Here is a 19,080-nt window from a genome sequence, read left to right as displayed (position 1 = left end):
AGCGCTTACGCTTGGCACCAGAGCAGGAACCAGCGGAGTCGTGGAACTGTTCTCCAGCTGCATTACGCGGTAAAGGCCGGGCAGGGTGGATATCTGGAGGGATGGGATAACGATATCGGAGGGCGAAGTCGGTCGCAATGGACGTAATGACGTCTCTGGCTATCGATGCTTATCCTTTTTGCCCGCGAGTTCCTGGGCGTGTCATACATGTCTGTGCACTGGCTTCCAGCCACGAGCAGCGGTGGCAGGTGCCCAAGTCTATCTCGGTGAGAATCGGGTGCTAATCCTCCGACGGACACCATGCCGTTTGGGGAAGCTGACAGGTGCGAACGGCTTCCATACCGGTTCTCGACCCCGCCCGCTGCAGAAAGCTGCAAGCGGGGAAGCGAGGACTCAGCAGCCCAATCCAGCCAATCACGCACCGCGTACCAGCCATTCGCTCTCCATCAGCGCCCCCAAAGAAAGCCATCCAACGGCCAAAAAGAAACAGCGAGTGGGAGTCAGACGCACCCCAAGTCCCTTCCTTATCCACCGGGCCACCGCAAATCTCTTGCCTCGCTCTTCAGGTCAAAATTGTAAACTTCCCCGCCCTCCGCATTCGGCCACACCAGCTCCCACCTCACATCAACAATTCAACACACTCGTCGCGACACCGGACCGCCGCCCCAGTGAGCTTGAGCTCAGCTCACCATTCGAGAGATCTCCGATTGCCGAGTCGTTCCTGCGACCTCCGTTCGCACCTCACGCCACGCCCGGCCCGGGAGGGGTCCCCCGATCCCGCCTGTGCTGTGTCTGTGTCTTGTCTTGTCTCAGCGCGACCGACCCTCCGCCCTCCGGTGCCCTGCATGGACGGTCCGGCCATAATATCTGCCGGCGGGGCCACGCCCGTATCGCCCACAAGCCCCGTGAGCGCAAGGCATGCGAACAACGGTCCTCCCAAGCGGAAGCGTAGCAGCATGGCCCTTGATAGTAGTCCCGGTAGCAATGCTGGGAACGACGACCACGACGGCGAGCCTGACTCAAAGAAGCGCCAGCCAGGTGTGAAGCGCGCCTGCAACGAGTGCCGCCAGCAGAAGGTGAGTCACCACAGCATCACAACAGCGGGAAGAGTCACGTAGCTAATGAGACTCCAATTGGAACAGTTACGATGCGACGTCATACAAGATCCTTTCCAAAGTTGCTCAAGGTGTAATCGTCTCAAGCTCGAGTGCAAGATCGAGTCAAACTTCAAGCGCATTGGAAAGCGTAGTAAGCATGCCGAGATGGAGAAGGAGATCGAGAGGTTGCGCCGCAACATCGCACGCGCCCAAAACCAGGGCTACACCGTCGAGGATGACCAGGAGGACCTCCAGTCCCCTATTGCGCAGAGCGTATACACACACACCCGGAACCCGTCCCTCATGGGCTCCGATGAGGCTGTCTCCTCACTGTTACATTTGAAAAGAGGAGGATCCTACAGCTTGCCACGATACACCCACGAGCTGGAAAACGTGCGATTGACCGAAGACTCGGTCAACCAGCTCTTCCACGAGTTCTTCGCTTACTATCATCCGTTTCTACCATTCCTCAGCCCGACGCAGTCGCCCGATCAATACTTTCAGCAGCATTCCCTGCTTTTCTGGTCTATCATTTCGGTCGCAGCCCGCAGATATAGTGCAGATACGCACCTCTTAACGTCAATATCTGGCCCTCTGACGCGGCTGTTGTGGTCCACTATTGGCGATGTGCCCAGCAGCTACTTCGTCGTCAAGGCTCTCTGCCTGCTGTGCACGTGGCCCCTTCCCACGAGTACAACCAGCGCGGACCCTACGCATATCCTGTGTGGTGTCATGATGAAGGTGGCGACCGGCATTGGTCTTCACAGGCCAAACCACAGCCAAGACTTCTCTCGCGTGTCTGTGGATCTCAACAAGGAGCAGCTTCATGACCGCGTTCAGACCTGGGCCGTCTGCAACATTGTCGCTCAAAGCATAGGTACTGGCTACGGCCAGCCTGCTTCGACTCTCTACGATTGGACCTTGGCCGTTCGACGGGGTGAGGACGGGCCATTCCGACTGACCCCTGAACTCGAGGCCAGGCTTCAAGTCGAGAGATTTTGTGACAAAGTCTCAAAAGAGATGTACAGCAATGCCAGTGATCCGAGAGGAGTTGCCGGAGACGAGCATCGAGCCATGTTGATGAGAGTTTACCGTAAGGACTTCAACGAACTGCAAGCTTCGATCCTCTCCCAGCATCTGGGTCCTATCGTCAACTTGCATATGAGAGCTGCTGCTCTTCACTTGCGATTGGCTGGCTTTTTCGACTCTAGCACAACTCCTGGATATATTGATGACTTGATGGGTCTCTGGAGAGCAACGACAAGTTTTCTCGATAACATCTTAGAGGTTGACAAGGTCACATCGCCTGGGCAGAACTCACCCGGGCAGATTCTGCTCTACGCAACAAACTACATCCAGCAGATGTTGATAGCGGCCGGCTTCGCTCTCCTGAAGCTCATGCGATCCTTCTTTTCGAAGACGATCGACTTTGACCGGGGGCGCAACCTATTTCACCAGACCATCAACGCCATTCGCGCGACAAGCGTCGTGAACAATGATCTTCAGTGGCGCCTCGCCGAGCTGATGGTGCAAATGTGGAATGGAGCCCGACTCGACAACAACCAATCCTTCGACAATGATGATTCTCCGCTTCTCATTGACGATACACTGCAGCTCAAGGTGCGATGTCGCCATAGCATGAGTCTTGTTTTTGACTCCGTCTGGAGATGGAGAGAAGAGTATCAGGCCCAAGGTAGAGGGTCACTCGATGGTAAAACCCCCAGCCCCTTCTCCCCTTTTGCGCCCTAGCCATTGCATCCAGGTCTCTGCTTCGGTGTGACTGTGATGACTGACTTACGTGCCTCCCCAAATAGCCCTGAAGCAGCCTACTAATCCAGACTCAGCGAACGAGTCCTCGGCGTCATCGACCCATTTGGACAGCACTCTTATGCCGGCAACCCAAGGACTGCAAGCGAACAGCATGCTCGCTTCCAATGGAGCCCTCACCCCAGGAGCCTCCGGTGGACTCGGAAACCAGTCCACGAACAACATGCTGGGCGGCATGAGCTACGGCGAATCGAATTACGACTTCTTCGATCCGCAACACTGGATGCTGGACGGCCTCCTGGACTTCAGCTATAACTTTGTGCAGCCTGTCGAGGGCGCCTAGGATGTCCCCATTTGAAATCAGTATATTTCGTACGCACACGTCGTTCATCAACGGCATTCATAAGGCTCGTGGGGCAAAAGGAGAACGCCCGCAGATTGGGGGCGATGTTTCAAAGCTGCACACGGCTTGAATTCGCAGCTTGTCAAACTGGGGTGAGTAAACGCCCCTTGGCAGACGTTGCGATGGGCCCCCTCTTGGGGTCCGGGGATACAGTGACTAGGTGTGCAGCTCTCGGCGATCCTTCCGCACTCCTAGGTGAGCGATATCGTCGTTTCACGATGATCGTGCCCCCCCGAACATACATCATTGGTGCCCAAAGGCACGTATTCTTCCTGTTACGCTATGCCTGCCACTGCTGCCGGTACCCCCAGAATGAAAACCATTCTCTACCCAAGTTCGGCGTCATGCGTCTGTGGTTTCATTGATTGGTATGTCACTGTTGGAGGTGACAATATAATCACGCATAGTCGACGAATGATCCCCACGACATGATGAGTCGACGTCGGGTTGCGGCTTCTCTGCGGGCGGTCGTTATTGTTTTGTACGTTTCATCGTTTTCTTTACTTTCCTCGAGTCCCCTCTCAGGGAGGTCACCCTGTATTTGTTTTCGTTTCTTTCTGGGAACCATCGAAGCATTAGCAACGGCGGGAGCAGGGCCTTTTCCCCCCATGGGTACACACTTGATTCGTCAAATATGATGTAGTTAGCTGTAGCGTTATTGAATTCCACAATGTTTAATTCAAAGTCGTTCCGACCTACCTGGACCAATTCCATCAAAGGACTGGTTGCTTAGTGTTCTCTGTGGGAGATGAGGGTGAGACATGGCTGGGTCACCCAACGGTTAACCCAACGACACCGCACCCGTGACGTGAGTCAAATGGGGACGTTTGCCGCATCCGCGTGACGACGATGTAGAGCGAGGGGGTCGGTGAAGGGAAGGGAGACGCGAGGTCCGCGGCGGTGACTCAAGTCATGATTGACAGTATTCCCAACGACATGTTGGTGTTTGGTGCCTGTCAAAGGAATCCTCACCGACTGAGTAAGTCCAAAATTATCAGCCAGTCACGCCGAGCTATGGACATGCTGACTCGACTGTTGCCGGAAGGGCGTGACAGACAATCATCCAAGGGGGAGGGGAAATCCAACGGACGATGGTCGTGGAGTTTGTACAGATCAGAGGCCCCTTTGATTAAGGAGGAACAACGGGCCACGATCGAGGGCGCGTGATTCGCTCGACAACGAGGAGTTTCCAATCTGCCGAGACATCACCATCACGAAGTTTGCAGAGTGGGTTGAACTCTATTGCTCACATCGAGGTCGTGGCCGTCCGGACATTTGGCCTCTGCGATTTGTCCCCCTTTGTGACGGTTGTTCGGAAGCAAATCTCCAGAGCAATGTTGCGCCCGGATCCATTCAGACTTGTTCCAGTTTACAGACAACGGCAAGAGCAACAACTACTACTACTGGCACCCGAAGCAAGCATGTGATGGCCCATGTACACCGGGAGTATGGCGAGTTGTCCAACGAAGGGAAAAAGCCATCATTAAACAATGATTGGGTCCCGGGGAAGGTTCCTCGTTCTTCAGCTTCATTTGGCCTCATTCCGAGAAACCGGTACGCTCGATCCCCATTCGCCAGGGAGCGACTGATTAGCCGGCCGCCGTGATGGGCCGCCGTAGATTTGACTCCATCACCGCTGGGCCCTTGACGAACCTCTCGCCGGCGGAGGACGGGCAAAGCAATGATACCGGGCAAGGCTGGGCCTGGACCCATTGGTGCTGCGGCTTCTTATCACCAAGAACCAACTCCGACACCTTGCCTCCATGTGTATGTGTACAACCTCGAGAAGTATCTCAGGTCCCTTCCTTCTCCTCCACCAACCCCCTCGCGGGGATGGATTGTTTCCCATGTCTAGAGCCGCTGCGCAGCGCTTGTTTCATCCCCGTAGACTCTCGTCACGCGAGATTTAGACCATGCGGGGTGAGGAAAGGACGGCCATGGTTGGCGGGAGCTGGTGAGGAGAAACGAGGCGAGGCAAGGCAAGCTGCTTGTACACAGCCCGGCGAGGCTGACTTTAGGTCTTCTTTTCGGATCGCGGAGGTAGAGCAGAGTATGGAGAGGCTGTCTCCATCTCTCTGGCTACGGACGTATGGTCTCACGTCGAGGGGTATGGAACGGGGCAGTGTGTGGCACGTCTACTGCTGCTCCCCGGGGAAGAGGACGGAGGACCGGGGGGAGGGCAATGTTGTTTCTTCGAGCGGTGTGAGGCTTCCAAGGGGGCCCGACGTCACTGCCTCGTCCGTTCGGGGCCTGTACCCAAGCTCTGTCTCTCGATCGAAACGGGCATGCGTGGGGAGTCGAGGAGCCGAGGGGTAGTAGCTACGATCAACGGTTGGCTATTGAGTCATCGTGGGGGCTGGGACGAAGCTGTCTGTCAGGTACACCACGGTATGGCTGGTCTGGTTCGCGACGAGAGGGAGGGGGAGGGTGGTGAGGCTATCCGAAGCTGCTCTGCTGGTTTGTTCAAACGGGCGGGACACACACATCAGGTGGACTGGTTCGCGTGCTCGAAGGCGGGAGTGGCGGCCGGGAACAACCTTAGATTGCGGGCACTGCTTCCTTCTCGTGCTATTCTCGATCGTAGTGGAGAGGAGAGGGGGCTGTGATGTTCACTTGGTAGAAGAGATCAAAGTCCGAGAAGGAGATAGGTTGGTTGTGTGTGGATGTGGATGTGGGCGTGGTCCTCGACGAGGGGCCCGAGGAAGCTTGGGGCGTGTAGGGCTTTTTCGTCGATTCATCGTCAGAAACGTGGATTTCTCGCGCAGCAGGTTTGGTTTGTTGGGGGCCTGTTGGTCGTTTCTCGCGGTTGTTGGTTGGTTGTCGTGCCCCTTGCAAGAGACCTTCTTGTTTTTTTTTTCACAGCCTCCGCCGTACCGGGGGCTCCGCCACGCTTTTTCACCAGCATCGCAGCGAATGAATTTGGAGAATAGAAAATAGAGTAGGAAAAAGAGGCATGGCAATGCCATCATGTGCGCCCCGTTCCTGCAGACGAGCTGAAGGGAGACAAACGAGTTGCGGTTTCAAAGCGACCGGCCGTACGTACGGGGGCTTGCTGGGAGCTGGAGAAGTTGTAGAGTCACAGCAGACCACGCACACACGGAGACAGAGGGGAGCAAGTCAGTTCTGACGAGCGTCAGAGCTGCGACCGACCTATTGGGGTGCATAGGAAGGAAGGCACAGCGTTTTGCGGCAAAACACATGTTACTCTAGGGGAGGGTGGCCATCGACTCGATTGTCGGTCCCTCCGCAGCTACTACAGCAACAACTTGGCCCGACCCTTGATGAGAAGAAGCGGGTTTTTCTTCTTTCTTCCATCAAATCGCACTTGTCTAAAGAGTGTCAAACTTGAAGAGGTCTCCAATTGTATGCGGCCGTTTTCTCATTCGCTGTTATCCGCGACGACCGTTGAACCGGCCGAGCCGGTGGCTTTGCAGGACACTTGGCCGCGATTTCGGGCCTCTTTTGTGGCCTTCTGGTGACGGCCCGGTGGAAATCAACGTCAACGCTGCGCTCTAAGACAACGATTTAATCTGTAAAATACGCCTTACAAGGGCGGTGCTTTTTTCCTTTGGCCTCACTCAGTGTCATCATCTTCCCGTTGAACCAACCCCTGGTGGTAAAGCTCGACATGGTCGTATGATGGAACAGCCAGGCGATCGCCGGTCCTACCAGGAGGGGATCGGAATCGAGACTGATTCGCCAAACGCAGCCTTGAAAGCATCTCAGCTTCTACACCAAGGTCGTCCATTCAGAAGTCCTGTGCAGATTAGAGTGCTGATTGATCTCCACAGAGGCGTAGCAAGCTCTTACGCCAACCAACGGCGGCTTTCGAAACAAACGAAGGAATTCGATTTACGGCCGTTACGCTACCGCCGCCGGCCCGTGGAACGGGAATGGAATCTCTACAGAGATGGCTGCAGTGCATAAGGGGCGCCTGAAAGGCTGAAGTGCCGGAGGATTAGGATCGCTTTCTTGCCCCTCTCCTTTTCCGATGCCACCATCACGCCGGTGGTGGCGCATTCTGGGAGTTTCTTCAAGGAATTCTTGTCTCATTCTACGTTTTGGACGTCCACAGAGCTTGGCCTTTTGGGTGGGGGTTGGAATGAAGTTCTTTCACCCACGGGACCGTTTTGCCACTGTTCCAAATTCGAACAAGCGGAAAACGTCCTTACGGACGCAACCAGCGAGGCCTAACGCCCGCCTTTGTCCACTCGGGCTAGTCCAGCCATCAGAGCTCTCCCACGGCGTGGAAGAAGATGCGGCGTTGTAGTATTACCACGCCCCCTTTTGGCCAGGGCTCTAGTCCATGCGATGCCCTCGCTAATAGTAGCAGGTTCTCATCACGGCTCGGCTGGATGTGTAGCCCATGATTCGTGGGTGCCAGGGATGGGTAACGGCAGTCTACGGGGACCAGCATTGCTGGAGATGGGTGATTTGCTTCTCCAAAACGTCGCTCGATTGGCCGGCAACTTCAGGAGGGCCCACGAAGAGGAGGAGGCGTGCCGTTCTGAAAAGTATCTGTGTGCACAAAACTGTCCGCCAGTGCGGGAGGCTTTTTTCCACCACCTACTCGAGGCAAGAGAGTGGTGTGGTGAAGCCGTCTAGCCGGCGGCTGTCATTGCTGCAGGTTCTTCCAGAAAGAGCAGTCATGTTTGTATCCTTTGGCACCATTGCGCTGTAAGGGATGGCTCGCCGTGACTCGAGGGCTGTGGAAGGCTGAACATCCATCGATTTGCGTGCTCCTAGCCATGAAAAGCCTGAGCCCCTGGGCAGGACTGGCCGCCTCTAGACCTGGGTGTGGATCGCATGATACATGGAAAGGCCCAGGAGGGGATAGAAAGTCTCGTGGCGTATCTCCTCGTACTTCCGAAATGTCCTCTGAGTGCACCAGGGGCCTCTGCCAGTCCAGTCCATGTTTGGGAGGACCTTATACTTCGTTGACTGCGGAGAGCGGTGGAGTCTCGGGGTTGCACGGTGCAGACAGTGAGTGTCATCGGACCATGTCCCACTGGAAATCTCGGACGGAGAAGGCCAGGTGTGCGGCAAGATCGCCAAAGTCTGAGCGTCCTCTGCCCCCCTCGGACCAATTCGTCATCTGGCTGGGGCCATTAAGCTCATGGGTGGGCGAGCTTGGCGAGGGCATTCAGAGAGCTAGTGCTTTGCAGTATGATAATGGTGAAATTCGCGGCACGAAGACTACCCCTGATAGGTGCTTTTGACGAGCTCTTGACGCCAGCCATGGTTGGTTTGCTTCCTCCAACAGGCGTGATCAGACGAGATGCTTATCTAGGTCTAGAGGGGGGGACTTGTGATGAGTGTCATGGTACCGGCGTCTGGGATAACCAGGAGGACCAGTTGAAGCTCTGCCGAAATATCGTTTGGCTCTCATTCTGGCCCGACAGACTGGTAGCGCTCAAATTGCATGAGTTTGCGTGTGCATAATGCAACGTCAGGAGGCCAGTTTTTGAAGAGACTGCAAGGCGGTGTTTGCTTGAGGCCGGCCAAGGTCGTGAGAAAAGAGACTCACAACCGCGTCGCAGACCGGCGACAAACGCGAGCAGCGGGGTGATGTGTCTCGAGGGCCAATGGGGGCCACGGAATATGCGACTTGGGCGCTAAAATTGCAGAGGAATGCGGGCTGAGGCTGCACTCACGTCCCTATCAGGCTGATATTCATCGGCAGGTTCTCCCTGGTCGAGCAGACGACGGCCTGCTGCACCGATAGCCGGGGGCGGACTCGGGCCTCACGGGTCTGTTGACCTGAGGCCGGGCCGCTGTGGTGTCGTCCCGCTGGCCAGCACCGCATCTCGATTCTGGCGACTTTTGGGCCGCTTTCTGAGCCTTGTCGCAGTGCTACATGGGCACAGCAATCGTTAAACCGGTAAAATTGACCGGCAATGAGGAAAGACGAGGCAAAGGCGGCGAGAGAGCAGCCGAAAGTGTCCATTGAGGCACAGACCTAGGCTGAGCAGGCTTAGAACCAGACGTCACCTCAGCCCTCTGTGTCGGCACCTATCCATAGAACAGATCTGCAGGTACCGTCGTGAACCACGAGGCAGGACCGGGACGAGAAAGGCGGCACGCAATGGCACAACCATTCGTCCAGCACATCGTCTGTTGGACTCGAGCGTATTGGCAGCAGGGTTCTGACATTGGCGGTATCCGCATCTAGGGCGATCGCAGAATCCGACGACCGGGCGGAAGCATCAGCAGCAGCAGCACCACCAACACCACCACCACCCTCAGCATCGCAACTGGGGGGCGGCGGGTTCTGCAGCATAGACCCGCATGACGTGGGAGACGGATGACGGGAGTGATGAAGATGGCGGCGTGTAAGCAAGCGTGCGTGCCGGTGTGGGTGGGCGTGAGATGGCGGTTAGAAGAAGTCGACAAACTGGCTTTCTCGTTCGGCGTATGTTGGTGATGGTGTTCGTCTGTTGGAAGTGGCTTTGTTGGCCGTCGAAGTCGGCCTCCATCGACCGCCCAAGGCGCACTGTCCAATGAGTGGCTGATCCTCGCTTAAACTTCGCAACGCGGCCAATCACGGAAAAGCAGACGCGCGCGTAAGGTACCTGGGTACTTCCACCGGGACACTGACTGTGACTGCGACTGAGGTGACTGAGGGTGAGCTCCGAATCTCAGGCCCCAAATGGTAAAGCGCCAAACTGGGGTGTGCTGTTCAGGGAAACTCGACGGAGGCAGACGGGGAGGGGGGTGTGGCTCGAGACTTCGAATCACTGCCCATTCCATCCTGGTCTCGACCCGACAGTCTGGTTCACCCATGTCCTTGTAACATTTTGAGACTCATGATTTGTTCGCTTCCACCGTGCATCGCGGTGGTGTGGTCGAGTGACGAGTAGCGTTCCTCGCAAAACAACTGGGGGTTTCCTCCGGCCCCCCTCCTGAAGCCAATTGTCAGTCGCTCTCCTCTGCTCTTTGCATAGAGCTACGTGGACATGCCCAGCAGGTACACATTGTTCTTCTTCTTCAATCAGAGCATGTTCGAGGGTTGCGTCTCAGCCAGAAAGTCACCCCATGATTCCCTGCTTTTGCCTTTTTTTCCTCCCTTCCCCAATGAGGCCCCAGGGCAAGGAGTAGAAGTCACTCTATGCCGTGTATTGGTCCGGATTGGAGATGCTGAAGCGGATATGTGGGGAAGGAAAATGCTATCAACCACTTCTTTCAGTATCAGCCCCCTCCTCATTTCGGCTTCTGAGTCCATCGTAACCTACGCAGTATGAACCTGCCAGCTCAGGGCATGCGCCGTATGTATCCTTCGCAGCTCAGTGCGGCGGCATGTGTGGGCTGTCGAAAATGCACAGGTTGTGTATCTGGAGTCCAACGCCTTGTGTCAGCACCAACAGCCCAGATTATGCCGTGACCCTCTCACCGCACAACGTGGATCTCAGATCGTGCCGGGCAGCGGCATCCCATGGGCCCGTGAGATCGGACGGACGGTTCCCGCCTCTATCCGTTCAGTACCCCTTCGTTTGCTCTGTCCTCTGTTGCAAGACCCGCGCCGCTACAGATATGCTTGTGATTGTTGTTTGGGCCGTAAAGACGGGTTGCTGAGGCACAGTCAAGCCTCCGCATCGCGAGCCTGACCGGACCGTCACCGTCGTCATCAAGAGGCCTCGATCGACAGTGAAATGAGCAACAAACTGGATGCCGAGACCGACAAGTGGACAGGTCATGGAGACTCGATGTCATGGGAGGAGTCACAACACAGCAGCAGGTGCTTTGTTCACAGTACACAGTTAATCAGCTGGTCTGCAGCTGCGTACCGCGTAAGTGCAAGCTGCACCAGCAAGGGACCGCCCTGGCCCTTTTTTTTCTTTTTCAATCTGGTAATGAGCTGACATGAGGGGTTTCTGGTTGTCGGGTTGAGCAGTATACCATGGCATGGGGACGAGCCCCGAGGAAAAGATGGGCTAGAACTGGGACAGCCTCGGAAAGTGTACCAGTAGACGACGACTACCTAGTACTCGGTAAAGGATAGTAAGGTAGCAAGTCCAAGGGCCTTCAGTCCGGGTTTTGCAGTTCCACTGTCCAGATTTGCGGGAGGAGTCGTCCCTTCAGACCATGCTCCGACTTCAGAGTGCCTTGCCCATGTTCGCATCCCGGTCGAATCCACTGGCAGAGATTCGACTCGAGAGAGTCGAGTCGTCTTGCGTGAAGGCCCGCTGCCGCATCACCGACAAGGGCACTCGCAACCCCACCGTCCCTGGCCTCAGATTTGCACCTGGTCTTGGGCACTGGCCACTGGCTTCCGAGATCCTTGGCACTCCTCCAGCAGCCCCAATGTGGATTGAGATTTCAGAGAGACTGACGGATATCGGGCCAATCTTGTCCATCATGATGCTCAAACCCGAAAGCCTTCCTGCTGCCGGTCGGACCAAAAGACAGAAAGAAACATTGTGCCTTGGGCTGGGTCCATTGAAACGGCTGAAGCGTCGCCATTCGTAGAAGCACTGCCAAATACCGCGCAGGCAGGCATGCACGGCATGTTGTGCGTCACACCAGATGCCATAAAGAGGTAACGCGAATACCCAATGGTCATGCTGAAGAGAAAAACGGATAAGAAATGATGGGAAAGAATAAGTAAGCATGCGCGGCATGGAGGCGCGTGCCGTTCGGCAGAGTCAAAGTCAAAATAAAATAGAATAAAAAGTGATGCAGATACTCTGTACTCCAGAGTGCCATTGGCAGTGCCATCCATGGATAGGTACGACGCCGGAGACGAGTGGCTTTCCGGCCGTGGGAGATCCTCCCCTCCACCTCGGTCGGTAAGGTATCGTACATACATTGTCCTTTATGCCTTACTGACGAATACCTTAGTTATTCACAGCTGCGGGATACCTACAGTGTGCACTTTCTACCTTACCTGCCTCCAGTCCACCTCGTCAGTGGACCCGGCTGCAGAAGCTGCCTTCCGCCGGCTACTGGGTAGGTACCTCACCTTGCCCGCTCTTTCGTTTGCCCATTTGTTGTGTCTTCGTGCCTGCCGTAGGGCATGTCATTCTCGGGAACGGCAGGACCTGAAGAGAGACATGTGAGGAACCTGGACTCCATGCACTGTAGTGAGCAGGTGTCAGTACCTGCTGCGTACCCGCAGATGCCAAGAGAACGCATTTGCTGTATTGGGGAATTTGTGGAGCCATAGACCCGCTTCACTCTCCCTAGACCCACAGCCGCACCTTAGACCCCGTTCCCCGAAGGCCGTTGCGGTACGTACGGCCTGCCAATCACCAATCACACGGGAAAGTGGGTCCAGAGGTGGACGAGGCACTCGGCCGTTTCCCTCTGCCTCTCTCTCCTCTGGCCCCGACCTCCACGCGCTCGCACTTGTGTGTCGATTTTAACCCACCACCCCCAAACTGAGTCTGCATCCTCTCCCGAAATCTCGTCAACGGTCGTCCCTCCCTCCTTCCCACCGCAATCTGCTTCCCGCAGAGTCTCTTTCTCTCCCCTCTTCTTAAGCCCCTCGCCATCTGTGGCAATACCCTGTCACCCTTTCTCAGGCTCTGTTTGTTCCATCTCCCACCCGCCTTATTTCCAGAGCCATTCCACCATTCGTTCAGCCGTCGGAACAAATCTCATCACAATATCCACAGCCCACCGGCATACTCCACGACCTGGCCACTACGTATACAAAGAACTGGGCTACTTATACTACGTATATTACGTGCAGAGCAGAATACGCATAACGTGCAAACCTGGCGTAGCCATCCATTATTACTGTATGCTCCGTTCCCCTCCTCCCATTCTTGTCTCACCTTTTTGTGTCATTCAAGGCTCCAGCCAGTCACTCAAAGCTGATGGTCTAACAGCTGCTGCTCTGTCTCCAAGATCAAGTCTAATCCCTCTTTCCTCCTCTCTCAACTTGCATCCGCTAGGTATTCCGTGTCAGCGGCAACTCGGGGCTGCCCCGTCAAGCCGACCCATGCTTATCCGGGCATCCTTGGTGTTTACGTCCGTAAGCGCGTGCGTAAAGTTTTAAATTGTGCGGACTGAATAGCCCCCAATGTCACAATATGCCCCCCTCCATCTTCATATATCGCCGCCAGCGACTTGATCTGCATTTGCGCTGGCCTTCCACCGCCCGCTGCCAGGTAGAATTGCTTTTCGACATTCACCGAACACATCAGTCCTTTCCTTTGGATCTTTGCTTCGTCCGCCCCATGGGACATGCGGAGTGAATCCAGATATGCGGTCACAATGCCTGCTCGAAAATAGCTGTACAAGGAGTTGCATTGCCTTCAACTCCATCGACATCTGCAGTGCTGCGTTACCACTTACTTGCGCTGGTCGTATCTGCATACCGGCTGGCATTGTTCTGGGTCTGATCATTTGTGTTTCATCGCAATTGCAACTGTCATAGGTCCGGCTTGCTCTCCGTCTTCCAAATTCAAGAGCCAGCGGACGCGGTCCCGATGTTGATACTCTTTTGCGGCGGAAACTGTTAATTTCTTCAAAGGCCCCCTACACCCCTGTCTGCGTTGATTGCGGCAAGAGAATCGCAGCCCGGAAATTCGCAGAAATTGGCTTCCGAGTCTTTCCCACATCACCATCCCCTGCCTTGTCCTGGCTGCCCTACAAGACAAGTAACTCCATACATACCGTGCACCACCAGCCCGACCCAAGAAACAGAAGTTTGGGGCGCCGCATTCGCACAGCGACGCTCTGTCCATGCGCCCGCTCTGATGTTGCTGGATAGGCTTGAAGCGAGCGAACCCATGAAGGATACCCATCCAGAATGGCTATTTAATCTATGTTAGACTCCATCAGCCTCTCTATTCACGCCATTCACGTCAGGATAGGTAGATCCTGGCCCGAGCACGCTGAACCGCAGCTTGACTGGAAGCATTAGCCGAAAAGAGGCACAGCTACCACTGCAAAATGGGCACAGCAAGAGACCGGAAGGCGGTGCGTTGTCTTCATGGGACAGGACAGGCAAGCGAGACAAGGTAAAGCACAGCTGTGCAGCAGAATGGGATGTGAAAAGTCTTGGTAGTGAGTGGCCCGGATCAACCATTCCAGCTCGAGGCTTGGCCATCTGTGCCGTTCTCCTGCTCTGCCTGAGGTAGTGTGATGTGCTGCTCTTCTCTCGCTGCAATGCGGGCATCAAACTCCCGCGCCTTGCCACCCCCAAAGCCCTACGGCCTACGACTGCCTGCTTTGCCTGCCTGCCTGGCGTCGTCTTGTGTGTCGTCCGGCTCCCCAAGCAGAAGCAGTCGAGGTCGTAGTATGCCAGTATCCGAGATGGATGCTGCGACCGGCTCCGAATCTGCTGTGCTGAGCCCTGCCCATCAGTCGTTTCCTTCCCCACCCGTCCCACACCTGTCAATCGTTTAGGCGCTTCGAGACGGCCGCAGACGAAGCAAGCCAGACGAGTGACTGCCTGGGAGAAAGTCTGCTATGCTAGGTATGCTATGCTACGCTACCTACGCTACAGCTACGTCCTCACCGCGATCACTGGCAGCATCGGTGAAGACAGACATGAAGTGCATTTGCTGTAATGGGAATGTAGACAGACTCGAGCTGACCTGACCTGACCTGGCCTGGGGCCTGGCCTGACTGGGCTACGCTGCGCTGCGACTTTACTTGCGTCTGCAACTGCGCGACTGCGTCTTCTTGCTGGCACTGGTAACCTCTTGGGATCTTTCCTTCTCCTCTCAGTCTGTCCATCTGTCTGGCTTCTGCCCTTGCTGCCGAGTCCTCTGCCTTCTGCTTCTCCTCCTCCTCCTCCTCCTCCTCCACCACCACCACCCCTCGTTCATGGTGTTGTGTGGGCACACACCCCCCTCCCCGCTCCATCTCTCTTTCTGTTCCTCGTCCACCCCCAAAGCTCCATCTTCTCCTCGTCGTCGTCCGCAGCCAGGTGCAGCTTTCAAATCGACCCGCTCCTACCGCTACCCGCACTCAACAGCCCCGGGCGGCTATCGCCTGCGAGTGAACTAGCCCCATCCATGTCCCCGCATGCGACTCTCTCATGGCCCGTGTGCAGTATACAACGGCTTCAAGTACCTCGTGTACCTCCAGCATCGAGGCCCCCCGGTCACTTCTCAACCCACCCCGGCGATGGTCCCGCTGCCTACTGTGCCTTTCTCTGCGTCGTCCCAAAGAGTGGGCTGGCTCAACCTGGACCACCTAGCCCAGTCCCCTCAGACGGACCTTCCCTGCAGAGAGTCCAAACCTTTTGATCGGCCATTGCTGTCCACTTCTCTCGTCATTAATAGGCCGCGACCTTCTTCCTGCCATCGCGAGGCTCTCCTCCTCCATTACCTATCTTACATTTCAGACACGCCCCGGTCCAGAAAGGCTGACTCGAGTTGCTTTATCAACTACTTCTTAACCTGCCTTCCCCCCCTCTCTGAACCACAATACATCACATACACAACAACGCACATGCGCCTTCGAGGAGTGGACCGACATCACACCAGCCCTCGAGACGTCTCTCTACAACACATTCAAACTTAGCAATCATCACCTACCATTGCTGTGGCAACTTGTCTCCAGATATTCACCTCGCCATGTCAGACCAACACTACATTGACCATCAACAAGACGGATATAGAGACCCCGTTTCCCAAAGGTGTTCTCCGGTGCCCCAGGCCCTCACAAACAACTACCCAGACCTTAACAACAGCCCTCCCTTCAACGTAAGTCGCCATCACCTGCGTCACATCTATCATTGGAAGTGGCGTGCCCAACCCAGAGAATCTAATCGGTCAAAGGTTACTCAAAACGAGCCACATCATCTCTTGACCCCGCCATCCGGCATCAGCTCGCCGCCTTCCATCCATCAAAACGTCAAGATCATGCACCACCCCGCCACAACAGCAACCATGTATCACTCCAGTCCGCCCGCAAACAACAGGATGTGCTGGACCAACCATTACGATCTAAGTGCTCAGCACAGCCAAGCTGCTTCTCCGATGCCCATGAACATGCACCCAGAGGGCCATTTTGAACAGAACTACCTTCATGCCGAGCCGCAGATCAAAGATGAAATCCCCGAGCCTCCTCCAGGGTACCCCGATTTCGGCTCTTTTGGTGTTTCCGGACAGCCAGACTCGGATCATGGCTCTTTGTCTCCTCAGCTGCAATCGAACTTCTACCCCATTCCCCAAGACGGCGTTATGTTCGAGTCGCATCCACTGATGAACGGAGCGGACTTGACCATGCCCCACCAGTCTCCCTACCCCTCTGCCCACCAATTTCCCATCAACGCACAGCACACCGCATACCCATCACAACACAATTTCCAAGACAGAGACGACATAATGAGACGACCGAGCTACGGTGGGCTTCCTTACCCCAGCCAACAGATAGAGCGCCCAGTTGCTAGCCCTCGGCTGCAACCGAGACAGCAAACTCAAACACAAACGCCAATGCCAACAGAAAGGGAAGAAGATCCACAAACAAAACCCCGTGTAAGGAGGCTGGCTCGTATGAGGAATCGTGACGACGAAGACGACGCCCCTAAGCCCGTAGTACAACTACCCAACCAGTCGCCTTCAAGCTCGTCTGTAGAGGACGAGCCAGCCACGCTCATTTTCAAACCCAGCTGCCCCGACCAAGAACGGTGGCTCTTTCAGAGACGTGCTGAACTGGAGGATCAAAAGGGAACTGGCATCTGGGCAACGATCACAGCCGAATACAACCAGAAGTACAATGCGACTTCTGATATCCCGCGTCTGCAGATGGTTTGCAGCAGAGGAAGGGCTCCGTACCTCGCATGGCACCCGACAGATGTGAGTTACCAAGACCTTTACGATTCCTGCAAACACTTTCTAACCTAGAACAGGACGACAAGCTTCGACGAGCCATCCTCTTTGACGAGCAGCAGCAGATGCAGAGGGTTTTCGCCAAGTTCAAGGAACTCGGTGGCGGCGCATACGCCCACTGGGGCCGTAACGATCTCGAGCTTCGCATGGTGGAGCTAGGCTGGGCAGACGTCCACGTTGAACCCTCGCCGTTGGACTCCAGCGTCAGCGTCCGGAGGCGCAGGAAGCTCAACCGCCGCCAGTCTACGGCCCACGATGCACAGTCTAGGTTGAACATGACCGAAGAGGACCAGGCGCAAGTGATGGAAGAGATCGTCGCACACAGGGGCATCAAGCCTGAGGATGAGGATGCTGAGGTGACCCTCCACGAGATGCAGAGAATGCGTCTCCAGCACCCCAAGAACGCCCGTGTGACGAAGCAAGAGACACAGGAGAGCCTCATCGCAAGCGGTGGACGTGTGGCAAAGATCGCAAAGTCTTCAGCGGCAAAGGCCAAAAGCAGGAGTCGCGTGCAGAGATCAAAAGCTGCATAAACATGCCCACGACAACATCTATACAACCGTTCAACACCCAACACTTGCTGGCCATGTTTTCATTCTACTTCTCAGCCACCTGTCATTGATTTTGGAGTTCAATGCTTTTCTCGGAACCAAAGCTGTCGGAACGAACGCATAGATTGTCGAAATGTTTTCCTTTTTCTCCGTAAAGATAGAGATACCATCACTCATTTTTCTTGTTGGGTACACGGTATACCCGGTTGGAATAGCGGCAAGGGGTGGGTCGGTTGATTTTCAGTTGGACATGCATATCATCATTTTACACACCTTACGCTTCTTGTACATACTTTTATTCCCAAGATTTTGGACGCATGCATCATCACACGATCAATACCACGGTCTCTTGGACCACCTGGACTCTGTACCTCTCGATGGACCGCTTTCTATGTGATATCATCGCGATGGACTGTTGTCCTGCCTATTTCGTCATCCTGCCTATTGATAAACACAGAAAACAACAATAAGTTGGCCAGGGCAAGTCTCGCAGGGATACCAAGGAGAGGGGAACAGACTCATCAAAATTAGGCACGGTAGGCAGAGCAGGCAGGAGAGCAGGCAGAGATCCCAGGTTTTCGGGACCAAGGCAACATTCCCCCTCGAATGATCAAACCATCGTCGCAGTCGCCGACAACACGAGAATGTCACAGTGACAGCGGCTACGTACGCATCAAGAGTCTCGAGGCCTCAGGACCGGGCGGGGGATGGGATGCCGTCAAACAAAGGCAAGCTCGTCCGTTGACGACGTCAAGTCGTAGGACATTGCTGCGCCGTTGCTGCCTTTTGGCCATTCACCTCCAATCTCCCACGCCCAACAGCAACCTCCTCCACCACCAACATGCCGTAGTCTGGTAAGGTAGTGGTGGTGCTTCCCCATGCTCCCTCCTACGCCTCTTCAACGGGCGCCCCGTCTGTGCCCCCCGATGCCGAGGACCCAACGACCAGGAAAGCAGAGAAAACCTGCGGCTGTGGCTTTTCCAACCACCCACACACCTTTTCTCCCCCCCCCCCCCCCCCCCCCCCCCCCCCCCCCCCCCCCCCCCCCCCCCNCCCCCCCCCCCCCCTTTTCCCCCCCCCCCCCCCTCCTCCTCCTCCTCCAGGCTCCTCCTCTTCCTCACAAATTTTGTGATGAACCCAACCCCCGACCGACGGATGGATACACTCACCACCTCATACGACATCCACAGCCAGACCGTGTCCGCGGCCCTTCTGGACCGGATGCGACAGTGCTGGTATTCCGCAGGGTAGCCCCCCTCCTAGGGAAGGGGGTCCTCCTTCCCCCCCAGCCAGCGATCGAGGTTTTTTTATTCATCCTTTCGAATTAAGTAGCGGCGCCGCCCATCTGCTAGTGTAGTCCATGCCTGCTCCAATGGCATTGCTGCCCTGCGGCTGGCCCGCCGGCAGCAGCAGCCCCGTTTACATGAACAGTGGGTTTCTTGGGGGCAGGAAGAGCGCGCGGACCGGGTGGC

The 19,080-nt window shown here is 55.7% G+C and overlaps 2 protein-coding genes across 2 annotated transcripts; both read left to right on the top strand.

The window, feature by feature from the left end:
- Positions 1 to 845: 845 nt before the first annotated feature.
- GCG54_00000151 (uncharacterized protein) lies at positions 846 to 3,207 on the top strand (the record flags this gene model as incomplete). The annotated part of the gene is made up of 3 exons (XM_045400294.1): positions 846 to 1,076; positions 1,143 to 2,790; positions 2,942 to 3,207. The coding sequence occupies 3 exons, from the start codon at positions 846 to 848 to the stop codon at positions 3,205 to 3,207; spliced, it is 2,145 nt and encodes a 714-aa protein (XP_045257289.1).
- A 12,593-nt stretch (positions 3,208 to 15,800) lies between these two features.
- GCG54_00000150 (uncharacterized protein) lies at positions 15,801 to 17,590 on the top strand (the record flags this gene model as incomplete). Its single annotated transcript, XM_045400293.1, has 3 exons — positions 15,801 to 15,929; positions 16,005 to 17,024; positions 17,078 to 17,590. The coding sequence occupies 3 exons, from the start codon at positions 15,801 to 15,803 to the stop codon at positions 17,588 to 17,590; spliced, it is 1,662 nt and encodes a 553-aa protein (XP_045257288.1).
- Positions 17,591 to 19,080: the final 1,490 nt, after the last annotated feature.

Source organism: Colletotrichum gloeosporioides (assembly GCF_011800055.1).
Source record: "Colletotrichum gloeosporioides strain Lc1 chromosome Unknown consensus_102, whole genome shotgun sequence".
NCBI classification, from domain to species: Eukaryota; Fungi; Ascomycota; class Sordariomycetes; order Glomerellales; family Glomerellaceae; genus Colletotrichum; species Colletotrichum gloeosporioides.
This window is presented reverse-complemented; position numbering and strand designations above follow the sequence as displayed.